The sequence below is a fragment of the Platichthys flesus genome, chromosome 10 (genome assembly GCF_949316205.1).
Source record: "Platichthys flesus chromosome 10, fPlaFle2.1, whole genome shotgun sequence".
NCBI lineage: Eukaryota > Metazoa > Chordata > Actinopteri > Pleuronectiformes > Pleuronectidae > Platichthys > Platichthys flesus.
Genome location: NC_084954.1, coordinates 14,941,137 through 14,954,393, shown reverse-complemented (window position 1 = coordinate 14,954,393; position 13,257 = coordinate 14,941,137). Strand labels below are relative to the sequence as shown.

The 13,257-nt window shown below is 40.5% G+C and overlaps 2 protein-coding genes across 2 annotated transcripts in view; both read left to right on the top strand.

The window, feature by feature from the left end:
- Positions 1 to 3,186, top strand: part of LOC133962061 (latent-transforming growth factor beta-binding protein 2-like) — an 83,727-nt gene extending 80,541 nt beyond the window's left edge. Inside the window, exon 41 of the mRNA XM_062397498.1 lies at positions 946 to 3,186. Coding sequence (XP_062253482.1) covers positions 946 to 1,121 — 176 coding nt within the window. The 3' untranslated portion in view covers positions 1,122 to 3,186. The remainder of the gene's footprint in view (positions 1 to 945) is intronic.
- Positions 3,187 to 3,949: 763 nt separating this feature from the next.
- On the top strand, positions 3,950 to 12,186 carry LOC133962308 (protein O-mannosyl-transferase 2-like). Its single transcript, XM_062397855.1, has 21 exons — positions 3,950 to 4,633; positions 4,724 to 4,808; positions 5,190 to 5,294; positions 5,417 to 5,525; positions 5,756 to 5,864; positions 6,221 to 6,380; positions 6,464 to 6,570; positions 6,675 to 6,757; positions 8,185 to 8,294; positions 8,397 to 8,463; positions 8,576 to 8,636; positions 8,744 to 8,822; positions 8,984 to 9,135; positions 9,269 to 9,360; positions 9,466 to 9,542; positions 9,630 to 9,701; positions 9,791 to 9,850; positions 9,943 to 10,048; positions 10,149 to 10,289; positions 10,778 to 10,889; positions 11,587 to 12,186. The coding sequence occupies exons 1-21, from the start codon at positions 4,338 to 4,340 to the stop codon at positions 11,690 to 11,692; spliced, it is 2,289 nt and encodes a 762-aa protein (XP_062253839.1). The 5' UTR covers positions 3,950 to 4,337; the 3' UTR covers positions 11,693 to 12,186.
- Positions 12,187 to 13,257: the final 1,071 nt, after the last annotated feature.

Below are 13,257 nucleotides of genomic sequence, written 5' to 3'. Positions count from 1 at the left end.
GGCTGTGTCGTCGATTACGAGGCCAAAACACTATGAAGCTGAGGCGCACAACTGAGGTCACGTCTCTAACGTCTGCTGGCGGCCTTTAAACGTACTAATATTCACCTTCTAGTCCTATATTCTAAAAAAATAAGTATCAGCACATGGGGTTGTCATGAATCATGTTGGGATGCAACTAATGATTATTTTCTCAATTCTCCAACTAAATTAATAAACAATCCAAAACCCCAAAAGATGCATACTTTAGTGTAGAGTAATACACAGTGTCCTGTTCATTTTCTGTACATTTCTCTTGTTTTTATGAAATCTTTTAGGACTTTTCCTTCACATTCATTTTAGAAGTTGAGGTGAGGAAAGTAGTTTAATAAAGGTTTTTAAGGTCATGATCGAGTTGGCCTCTTGAACCTGACGTCTGAAGAACGTTTCGAGAGAATCCTTTCAAGCTTGGCACGTTCAATTGGACTCCGTGATTACTTGATGAGATTTTGCTTGTCAAGGGTCAAAGGGTCAAGGTCCTGGTGGCCACACAAAACACGTGTTTGACCTCTTGAACATGATATCGCAAGTCTGCCTTTGACTTTCTTCAAATTATGACAAGTTGTCACCTTGTCACTTTGATTTAAAGATGAACTGACTCGATTTTGGTGGTTGAAGCTCAAAGGTCCCAGTGACCTCATATGAATCTGGAAAAAAAATGTATGTAGACTCAAACATACAAGACCACGTCATTTTTCCTAGACTTTCAAACTTCATCTGCTAACGAAGGTCACGCGTGATGACAAAATGCCGCAGAACAGCTTCTAAATGAACCGACTGTTTCAAATGCCAAGAGCAAATGTTCCAATTCAATGCCCTTGAAAATACTGAAATCACCAAACTCAAAGTGAATCTGACGTCTGTTTCCCGTCGCTGATTAACTCCTCATGTCTCTTTTTTTCACTGCAGACATAAACGAGTGTGAAGACATCAACGACAAGGTGCCCCTGTGTCAGAACGGGGAGTGCGCCAACACGGAGGGGTCGTACAAGTGCACCTGTTTGCCGGGTTTCGTGAAGTCTGCCCAGCCGCACAAATGCATCCCGACGATCCCAGAGTCGGGGCTTAGAGAGACAGGAAACTGAGACAGTGACTGTTGAAGCGCTGGCTTCTACTGCTTTTTCAAAGACCGCCTTAAACACCCCTGTGGCCTTTTCCTCTGAAGGGTCTGGCACTAGACTTCCAACAGTGACACTGAAACGTCCAAACTCGTCTCCCTACAGTCACACACACACGCACATACACACACATTCGGCACAGAACACACACGTTTCCCTCTCGTACACATTCGAGAGGACCAGGAACACAGTGCAATGAATGTATTACATGGGATTTAATATTCACCCGATATCCATTTGCCTTAAAGGGATTTTGTAGACTGATTGTTTTTTTATTCAGTAACCCCAGGCAATTTGACGTACAGATTTATTTTCCACATTATTTTCTCTGTCACTTCTTCTTTTGTTGTTGTATTATTTATTTCATCTCCATGACTCGCCTCTGCAAAGTAAGGAAACAATTTCAGACGTCATACTCGCTCCCCTTCGGTTTTATTTGTCTCACCAATTGATTCGGAGACAGTGTGGGGCGGTGATGTTGTAGAAGAGGAAATCAACTCATGAAACAGCTTCTGCATCACTGTCAAACCTCTAATGTCTCGCTCAGCCGTTGTAATTCGCCCTCGCCTTGGACTAAACGGGCGCCAGGGTTTTACAAACGTCACCAATTCAAGGAACTTTTCCCCCGCCGCTGGCTTCCCGAACTTCACGATTAACGACGAGCTGAAGTTGAAAGAATCTCTGGACCAAGAAGTGTGAAGCCAGCAAAGCCAAACCTCCTTATTCAAACCTTCAGCCTGTACGTGGACATGAAGAGACTATAGATGTATATGATGATCTATGTAATGTTTTGAAAAAGGTGCAATAACCGGCCTTCCTCTGTTTGATACCAGTTTCATAATATTAGCAATGAAGTAGTGCGGCTGTTGACCCCAATTTTTAGTTTTCTTTTTAACAGTATTAACCTGTTTTATACTCAAATCAATGCACCACTTAAGTTTGATTCTAGAAAACCATAAGAAGGTACGTTAGTTGAAATTATCCACAGGCATCACTGTTTCTCTAACTGTTAGATTGGTTCCGCGCACCAAAAGGATTCCGACTCCCTCACATCAGACTGTTCCCACATGTGCATCTCTGAGCGCACGTAGAGACAAAAGGCTTCGTTGGAGAGGTTTGGTTTATTTTGTACAGATCTAGTACTATGTATTATTTTTGTTACTTATTCTCTTAATGCATTGTAGCACAACCAATATTTTGTTTGACGTAAAACATTAAAGTGTAAGAAAAAAAGTCTGGCATTATAGCTTTGTAGATTTATACATGTCTGTAAAAATGTTTTTTTTTTTTTTTTTTTTTTTTTTTTTAAGGCATATCTTTTTATGTGTGAGGAGGAGAGTGGCTGACACTGTACTAGAGGAACTGTGTGTATAACCTGCCCTGTGGAGCAGACAATGAATTATATATATTTTTGGAAGTGGCAGCACTGTTCAAACCACAGACATTTTGTCTCTTCAAGTACATTACAAAGACGACGCTATTGAAAATTTAAGCACCGGCTTCTGCGTTACAACTTTCTGGCTAAATATTATTAATTGTGAACATTATTTCTTCAAGTCTCTGTTCGATCCTTTGGTCATGAATGTATCATAGACAGTATCAGCCTACTCATTTGGTTTCCATACTCCCTCTAATACCTTTGTGTCTCTCATATTCAGGTTTAAGAAAGTTATGGCATTATTTGTCTGATGGACTGAAGTTCAGCATGAACGTAAAAATGTCTGATTCTAACTTTAGAGGATGACGAGACTTGTGCCCTTAACCTGCATTATCATCTTCAGACGCACCTTGTACAAACACAACATCTTTTTGTTTTACTGTACTTTACTGTTCATATCATCACCTGAAGCGGAACAGAAATCTGACACTTAGGACAACGTTTCAATATTTAAAACCTTTCAAACACACAGATAACTTCAGATAAATTTCTTGTTGTAAGTCTGTGTTCATTGGAAAATATATTGCTCATTCATTTTGTTTACCTCTCGACTGTATTCGCCATCAGTCATCAAAATAAAAACATTAAAAAATACCTCTTCTCTCTTTGAGCCTTTTCTTTGAAAAAACAAACTTCACCTTCTCCGTGTGTAGTCACACAGTCATGTCACACAGCAGTATTCTATTTGGAGCAGTTTTGTACAATAGTGTGTAGCTATGATGAAGGAAGTATTCAGATCCCTCACTTTAAATGTAGTAATTTAATTTAAATATATTCAGGTAATAAGACGAAACTGAAAATGTTTCCAATGCAATTTGACAAGTTTGGGTTAACATACTAGTGTTGTTGAATTATTTAAGATTTGTTTGAATAAAAAAGCCTATAAGTAGCATTTTAGGTTGTAGCTTGTCGAATCGGAGCAAATTTTACCTCATTTATAAACTATTAACTTGCTTTGAATGCAAAAACCAGCACCCATAACTGTATTAAATTCAAACTAGGCGAGGATTGAAAAACCTGAGATTTGTACTTCATTTGACAAGAGCCAAAGATCTGGTGGATGCATAACATAATTAATAATAAATAAACACATGTAAATATAATAAATCTTACAGGGAGCTGTAGATATCTTTTTAATGAAAAACAACTCAGAGAAAACAGGGGGAAAGAACAGGTGATTTATTATACCACACCTCCATCTAGTGGCCAGATCGAGCCACACAGCGTCCTCGGGTCCGTCTCTTTTCCAGCTGCTTTTTTCCCATTGAAAATCGGGAGAGAATCCAGAGGGATTCTGGGAAAACGTGTAATTATCTTAGTGTATCCGGGTGGAATACGTCATAGATCTATGGAACGCATCTCCCAGAAGCCCCCTCGCTTCCTCCGCGCTCCTTGGACTCGAGCTCCCGTACGCTGTTAACGTAACGGTTTGAAGAATAGCACGTGAGGCGCTGGAGGAGCCCAAGCAGGCTGATAACTGTTTTCACACCGGACTGGATGTTTGAGGTGTAAACTTAGACGCCATGTTGAGTGAGTTATTGATGGAAATGTCCCGGTGGCTCAGCGACAATGTGACTAACCCAGTGGCTGATGATGTGTGCAGTGGGGAAGGTTTATCCAACATTATTAATGTCTAAGCTAAACAAGGGCTGCTTGTCCTGCTAGCTCAATTAGCATTAGCTACACGTCACCTGGCCTGGGAGCGAGGTGTCTCTGGTCATTTTGATCCCGGGTTTAGTTTCCTCATGGCAACAGGAGAATGCGTCTCCCAGTTGAAGCAGACAGGGAACACGTCCACGCTGAGGAACCGGAGAACTGTCGTCTCCTCCGGGTCTGTGACAGAGGACTCGCCCCGTCACTCTGCTGGACCCTCCTCAGGAGGTGACACCCACTCCTCCAACGGGACGTCCGCCCGGCTCTCACCCAGAGGAGGCCCCGGTGATGGGGCTGCAGGCAGACAGCTGCTGCTGCTGCTGCTGCTGGTGGGGGGTCTGTCCTTCTCCACACGTCTGTACAATATATCAGAGCCCCCCCACGTGTGGTGAGACAGAGTGAACCCACCCACATGATTCCAGGTTTAATGCTGTGTAGTGTTTGTAAACACACTGATGTGTATTTTGTGTGTTTTCAGTTGGGATGAGACGCACTTTGGAAAGATGGGCAGCTACTACATCAACAGGACTTTCTTCTTTGATGTCCATCCTCCTCTTGGAAAAGTAAGACAGCAGAATAATCCTCGGGTGTAAATATAACACATCACATTGGCTTCATCAGAAACGCAGCAAAACCGGGTAGAGATTTACATGTATCGCTACAGAAGATTGGGAGAGGTCACAAACTCAAACTAATAACAAACGACTTAAAAAGTTGAAAGTCAGGGAAATCCATTGGTCGAAATGTGTATGAACCCTGATCGTCCACACAAAGAACTTTAGACTGCAGGTTTCTAATACAACTTTATTCACATGGAATCATAACATTAGAAAGAGACAACTAATGTTTTTAGATAAAAGATTATTACTGGCGAAGAGTTATTTCTCTTTCAGGGAGAAATTTTGGATGGGCCAAGTTGTTTATCCTCCTTTACTGTTTCCTAGATGCTGATTGGACTCGCTGGCTACATGAGTGGCTATGATGGCACCTTTCCTTTCATAAAGCCTGGAGATAAATACGAACACCACAACTACGCAGGGATGAGAGCGGTATGCATCTTTAGTTTCCACACTATAAATAATGTGTCTTTCTCATCTTTTAACAATGCTGTGTGAATATAGACGTGTATTTTAAGTGCTTATGTGTCCTGTCCTTCCTCCTTCTCTAACAGTTCTGTGCTGTGTTGGGTTCCTTCCTCCCGATCTTTGCCTACCTCACAGTGCTGGAGTTGTCTCAGTCTCACACTGCAGCTCTCATCACTGCCGCTCTGCTCATATTTGGTGAGTAATGATCTGAAGGAGACGACCTGTAGCATGTACACATTTTATCAAATAATAGATGAAGACCTCATTGTTTTCATTTGTTTTATCAAACACCTTTTGTGATGAATATTTTAAGTGTCTTGTATCTTAAGAAAAATGTCTCTCTGCGTATTGAGAAGTCCAGCAGCATGTATTTGTCCTGTTGTTGAACAAGCATGAATTTGTGCTTCATGTCACCATCCTGACAGACACTGGCTCAATCACCATCTCCCAGTACATCCTGTTGGACCCAATACTCCTGTTCTTCATCATGGCTGCAGTGCTGAGCATGGTCAAGTTCAACCAGCAGAGACACAGGTAGGAAATCTAATAGAGCTGTTGTTTTCTATCTTCGCTTGTGAAATGTCAACAATTAGTCGCTGGTCAACAGTTAACAAGTGGGTGATTATTTTTGATTTATTTCTGGATCATTTAAATTTGTTAATCTTCAATTAATTTTACTTTTCATAAAATAATAATTTGTGAAATACTGTTGGACTGTCTCATTAAGATGGACTTCTGTATTTATTTTTGTGGATTAATAAATTGATGTTGCTTTTGATACATCAGTTTTAACTCCAGTCTTAAAGTAACACCAGTATATTCTGATAGAAACAAATCTGGCTTTTTTATAATGTTGAATGGTCATCACTCCTGTCGGCTTTTGCTCTCAGGCCTTTTACTGCCTCCTGGTGGCTGTGGCTGGTACTGACTGGTGTAAACCTTGCTGGGGCTTTGGGGGTGAAGTTTGTGGGTCTGTTCGTCATCCTCCTGGTTGGTCTGAACACAGTCAGTGACATCTGGAGGCTTCTTGGAGACCTCAATCTCTCACTGGTAAATGACAACATGTTTTTATATTCTGTTAGTGTTGATATTTACTGCCTGAAGCTCATCGGTGTTCCTTTTTATGTCTCCAGGTCAACATTGCAAAGCACTTCCTGGCTCGTGTTTTCGGCCTCATCCTACTTCCTCTCTTCCTCTATGTTACGATATTTGCCATCCACTTTGTTGTGCTGAACAAAAGGTGAGTCTGATTGTTGTATAACAGATAAAGTGTGATCCCTTCCTCAGCTCACAGATGTCATCCCCTGTATTATTTTGGTGGTCATGATTGTTCTCTTTCACCAGTGGACCGGGAGATGGTTTCTTTAGTTCTGCCTTCCAGTCTCGTCTAATCGGGAACAATCTGCACAACGCCTCCATGCCCGAGTGTGAGTCCCAAACACTTGTTGCTAAAAATGTAGCTGCAGAACTGTTTACTGAAACACTAATGAGATCAAAGACAAATGGTTCTGTTAGTATTGATGATAAAAACCAGATGGGCTTGTAGCCTAGCTTTTCTAACTTGAAAAAATAAGAGTTGGGCGCCAGACAGGGATTCTTCATCCATCAAAATGTTTATATCTCCCGGTGTTAGAGTAAAGCCGGATAACTTATCTACCTAACTACAAAAGGCCTCAAAGAAAAATAAATCATAAACAATCAATTTGGTTAATCCATATACATAGTCAATTGAATGAGTCAATCAAGTTAACAATCAAATCAAATAGTTATGATGGATAAACAGACCAAGAACTCATTTTGACCAAAATATCCAGTAATCAATGCAAACAAATTAATTTCCAAATAAGAACAAATAACCGTCCATTAAATAAACATATGAAAGAAGCTTCCAATTCATGAGGGGTGAATTTTCCAGAGGCAAAAAGAACTAGCCAGGAGAGTTTCAGGAGGGAGACTTAGCTTGTTTGGTCATCCAGGACAGAGGGAATCACGTTCCAATCCGAGCAGGTTAGCTGGGTTTTTAACATCCACTTCAGGCTCCAGGGATCAATTTTTTTGCCTCATGATCCAGGACGATTGTGAAAAAAATCCAGCCGGTTCTTGGTTCAAATTTCCAGGAACTAGTTTATCTGCTTTGTGATCTCCTTTCTGCAGCTACTCTAACTTCACATGTTTCCACTCCATGCTGCCTTTGTTTGAGTTGTTTGAGTTTCTGTCTCCTTTTTGATTGACAAAAGCTGTTGAAAGAAGGAGATTATCCAAGTCAGACACTTTCACAATTACAGTGAACATTCAGGTGAGGGGTGGTGCCTGCAAAGAACACTTTGGAGGCAGAACATGATGTTCAAATGTCCGTGCAGAACCTATGTGTTTTTGTGTACAGCACATCAACACTAGCGTCTGCCTTTATCGCCAAAAGTTTTGGAATCTCAGTCTTTCCAAACTGACATCCCTGTTGGTGTCTTGTACATATTTTATCCCGAGATATTTGTGTATTTGTCATATGTTAGTAATATCATCATAATGCACTTTCAATATCACTTATTGCCAGATATTTTACCAGGGGGCGAGTAGGAAAGATTCGGGAAAATATCTGGAGCAACTGACTTTCACATTTGCATTCTCACTTACAGCTCCTCCAAGAAATGTCAGTAGAAAGTCTAGGCCTCAGTACATGTCTGAAAGTATCTTAAGCCGCATATAAGGTATTATTGTGGCTGATTGTTCATCTTATGCTCAGTCCCATACCAGGCTGGTGTCAGCTTCTCATGCCACTGTTAAATGGCATTATCCATGGACCGTACTTGTGCCACATGTTTTAATGATGTTTTCCTCCTTTTTTGTGTTTCCTTAGATCTGGCATACGGTTCCACCATTACTGTGAAAAACCTCCGTATTGCTGGAGGCTATTTGCACTCTCACTGGCACTTGTACCCAGAGGGAGTGGGGGCAAAGCAGCAGCAGGTCAGGCTACAGGTTTAGCTGTGACACATTCACAAACCTAATTAAACATGCTCATACCCATGATGCTTTTTGTTTATTCTAAAATATTCTTTATTCTTTCAGGTGACGGCCTATCTTCACAAGGACTACAACAATCTGTGGCTCGTTCACAGGCAGGATCATAACGAATGTGAGAAGATTGGGTTGATTTACTGTTAAGAGAAACAAATAACATTCACAAATCATAATGAAGTCATGTATGAGTCTCTCATTGTTATTCTCTTTTGTTTATCCTCGTTAAGCTCAATCTGGGACCCCTGATCTGGTTCGTCATGGTGACATCATTCAGTTGGCGCACAAAGAGTATGTGTAACACAAAAGAAATGTTACAATTAATCCCTATAAATGATTAATCTCCTCCTGTGTTTTGTTATGTATTTCTTTTGTTTGTTTGTTTTTCACTCCTTCAGAACAACTCGTAATCTTCATAGTCACCTCCATGAGGCCCCTCTGACCAAGAAACACTTCCAGGTTACAGGCTATGGGACAGTGAGTTCAACCCAACAAGAGAGAAAGAGAGACACATTTTCAGATGGAATTTTAGGGGAAAATTGACAGACTCAAAACTACAGTGTAACATCATGATATCAGATTGTGTTTTTGATGTGTCTAAGTCCATCACGCAACTGAATCTGTGCTCTTTTTTGTAGAACGCCACGGGAGACGCCAATGACCTGTGGCAGGTGGAGGTGTGTGGAGGTCGAAAGGGCGACCTGGTGAAGGTGCTGCGCAGCAAAGTCCGCTTTCGTCACCGAGCCACCGGTTGCGTTCTTTTCTCCTCTGGCAAGACTCTTCCCAAGTGGTAAAAGCAATAACCACTACTCTGACTTAAAGGGGTAGTCTGTTAATTTTCAACCCCTTCCCCTTCCTCTGTACAATATTCTTTAGTGTGAGTGGACGAGTCAAATCGTTTTAAAAGTTTTGTCTCCATTCAGGGGCTGGGAACAGCAGGAGGTGACCTGCAGCCCCTACCTGAAGGAAACTCCGAGCTCTCAGTGGAACATTGAAGATCACATCAATCCAAAATGTACATGAAACTTATCACTTGTGCTCCTTCATAATTTTTAAATACTTGTATGTTTAAATATCACACACGTACCAACATATTTGCCTCTTTATGTTTTGACTGCAGTGCCCAACATCAGTCTGTCTGTGCTAAAGCCCCATTTCCTGGAGATCTTACTGGAGTCTCATATTGTTATGATCAGAGTAAGAAACCTTTGGCAAATCAATCTGTGCTTGAAGGACGTGTTTTGTCAAAAGCTACATTTATAAATAAATACCTGTTGATTTCAGGGCAACAGTGGCTTGAAACCCAAAGACAATGAGATGACCTCTAAACCCTGGCATTGGCCCATCAACTACCAGGTGAAGTGAATAAGGTTTATATTTGTCTAAATTCAAATGAAGTACTTCACTATTCTAACCACAGATGTTCTGGGTTTATTTCTGTGAAGGGACTGAGGTTTTCAGGGGTGAATGATACCGAGTATCGCGTTTACCTACTGGGGAACCCTGTGAGTCTTGAAGCTCGTCTCTTCTTCTTCATGTTGTTGCCCCTGTCTGATCAATGCACATTCAAATCCTCATGGTTGAATCCTGTTTTCAGGTGATCTGGTGGATGAACCTGGCCTGTTTGGGCATGTATCTGGTCATGGTGGTGGTGGCGTCTGTAGCCATCCAAAGAGGTTTCACACTGGACCAAAGAAGAATTGGTATAATTATTGACAGAGCAGGATTGCAGCAGCAGACAATTCATTGAAACAATTTATTTCAACAGTAATTAAATTATCTGTTCTCCTCTCTGTGTTTCAGAGCACTCTCATGTTCTGAAGAGAGGAGGAGGCCTGCTTCTCCTCGGTTGGATTCTTCACTATGCACCTTTCTTCACTATGGGCCGTGTCCTCTACTATCATCACTACTTCCCTGCCATGCTCTTCAGCAGCATGCTAACAGGTACCTAATCCCACAAGTGCATTTCGCCCCAAATCCCTCTCCATCATACACAGCGGATGTTTTCATACTGGGAGCAAGATTCGAAGTATCAATGCAGGGGAAGAGATTAGAAGCAAAAAGCTGCATGAGATTAATCAAGACACGTGAAGCTGATAATTTTCCATTTTTAAGGACTTTCAGGCTTTTAAGATTTATCAGTGTCACACTAATCCAGTGATAGTTGTGGATATCCATATTGGTACAGTTGCTAACAGTGACTTCTCATGGCTCGTTTTAATGATGCAGATTAACTGAAATGTGAACAAACTGATTTTATTTAGCCAAAGCCTACATTTTATCTCATGGTATTTAATTGTACGTTTCTCTCATCACTACAATTTTTTACTCTCATATTTCTGCCCAAGCTGCTCTTCCTTCAATTATTTATTGCTTAGACGTTGTCATGGTGATTATATCGTTTTGGTTTAATCATTGTTTCTTTCTCTTAGGAGTTACACTTGACGTCCTGTTAGAAAACACTGACCTGCTGCTCCGCCCACCTTATTCTCATTGGCTACAAAGAGGCGGCCAGATGGTGTTTCTGTTTACTGTTCTTTACAGGTGAGGCAATAAGTAGAGTAATTACTGTGAAGGACGGATTAATTGTAGTCTATTCTTATGATGTCATAAAAGTGTTATTATCCTTATGTGTTGTTGGGATGATACAGATGCTTTTTATACCCATTTTCCCTTCTTAGTTCCGAAATGCAAAATGAGACTGATACCCATGCATTTTCAAACTAAAGCTTGCAGGTGGCTAGCTTAGTTTAGCAGAGAAACAGGAAGTAGAAGGAAGCAGGTAGCCTGGCTCTATTTAAAGTGAAAGAAGAATCTACCTGTACCCTATAAAATTATAGGTATAATTATATAATACTCTTCATAAAAAAGTCTTAAAACGACTTGACCAATGTGATATATTTTGTTAACTTGTGTAATTAAATTATTCAAAATGTTTCGAAGAATATTCAAACGAAGAGAAATCCCCCATTTTATTCAAGATCACAGGAAGTCTCATATTATATCTCATTTCATTCATAACTAAAAATATATAAGTTGTTAATTGGTTAGATTTGGTTATGGATTATTTTCAGCCTTTACTTGTTGTTTATCCTGATTCATCTGTCTCCTTGTTGTAGCTTCATATTTACTGTACACACATGAGAGCAGGATAAATCTTTTTTTTATCTTACTTGATTAACAAAGCATGGACCTCAACGTGTTTATCTTAAATTACATTTTCACATTCCCTGTCTTGTAGTTTCTACCTGTTCCATCCGCTCTCCTATGGCATGACGGGTCCTCTGGCACACGAGCCAGGCAGCGCCATGGCTGGCCTCAAGTGGATGGACTCCTGGGAGTTCTAGGCAGCTCTGCACAACAACAACACACAAATGATGGGATGTGTAACAACTGTTTTGAATATGAAGGTCTTATTCATGTCTTTCAGGGGCATGTTTTTTTATATGGTGTTTAATTTACATAAGGTACTGACTGGACACACTTCTATACCTGTGGTACGTATTTATGCGTGTCAACATATCCAAGTATTGTAGTTTAAAGAAAGGTGGAGAAGACGGACTTGAATCAGTGCAATAAAAAGAGCCAGAATGTTGTGGAGGATCATCACCGAGCTGCCTTGACTTGATGAAAATCTGATTTAGAAATGCTGCTCAGTTTCAAAAAACACTTTATTACATAGTTATTGTCTGTCAGACACTATTTTTGGCTGTTGTGTTGATTTTAGTGCCTGTTTTTTTTGTACTTGTCCAATACCAGCTTCTGTTTATATGACACTACAAGACTACTGCTCAGTGCCGTGTACATTTCAGTGTGATCAATAAACCATGGTATTCTTGTAGTCTTTGCTTTTTGATATTGATATCAAGATTTCACCAAGGCTCCACTTGTCTACATTGACAGCCACTACAAAGTCTTCAGCATTAGTTTGACATTTGTTTGAGAGTTTTACTGTCCGTGATGTTTCTTTTATGGTGTGGCACAGGGCTTTTATTCATGACACTTCACCTGTCTCACCAAATTAACTACATGTAACCAGCAGCATGTAACTAAATTGTAGCTCAATTTGTTGTGTCTACATCAGTTTACAGGGTCCTTTATTTACTGTCCCCCTTCTCAATAATTGCCTCTACCTGCTGCACCCATTCAAACAACACAACCCTTCATAACGGCTTATATTCACTTCAGACAATAATATAACCAGATACCAACGTGCTAAAATCAACCTGTTTAATGTATTGGTTTGGGGGTATATAATGATGGTCTTCATAGCCCCCCCCCCCCCTCTCTATCTCTCTTTTTTATATATATGACTGCTTGTGTGGATGTGGTGGATGGGCAGGGTGACATTTAATTATATGATTGGGAAAAATGAGAAAAACTTAAACTACAGGACAACAGAAAGGGAATACAAAGTATGTGATGCATATTTGACCACTTATGTCATATGAAATATGTCAATATCGTTCGAAATAATTTTCAGTTTGTTTCCTGGCGCGATACGCTGGCAGCGAGCACAGATAGACTTGACACCGAAACTATCGCTGCACGGCGCACAAAGCTTTAACAGGGGGGTGGATAGGAGGCGCCTGGCTTTCTTGGTGCTGCGCGGAATGATTTGCTGCGTTGAAATGATTTAATTCTTTGCTTTTGGTTTTTAAGCTATATTAGGATTAAGGTGTAAACAGAGACAGTTTTTTCTGTTTGAGAAGGAAATTATCTTCTAATATTAATGGTTTATCTAAATTCTTTTAATAGACCTGTAGTTTATCTACTTGACGGTTAGTTATGTATGAGATAGGTCTTTAACAGCTCCTGTGCTTGGAATACACAAGTATCCACCATCGCTACAACTGTGTACCCATCATCCATACTAGGCGTGGCCTAGTAGGTAGATTGATCGCTCTTCAAC

Excerpts from the sequence above, each read along its gene's own strand:
- LOC133962308 (XM_062397855.1), top strand. The coding sequence starts at position 4,338 with ATGGCAACAGGAGAATGCGTCTCCCAGTTGAAGCAGACAGGGAACACG. Across the intron at positions 5,526-5,755 it reads TGCCGCTCTGCTCATATTTG|ACACTGGCTCAATCACCATC; the intron begins GTGAGTAATGAT and ends CCATCCTGACAG. Across the intron at positions 6,758-8,184 it reads CAACGCCTCCATGCCCGAGT|ATCTGGCATACGGTTCCACC; the intron begins GTGAGTCCCAAA and ends GTGTTTCCTTAG.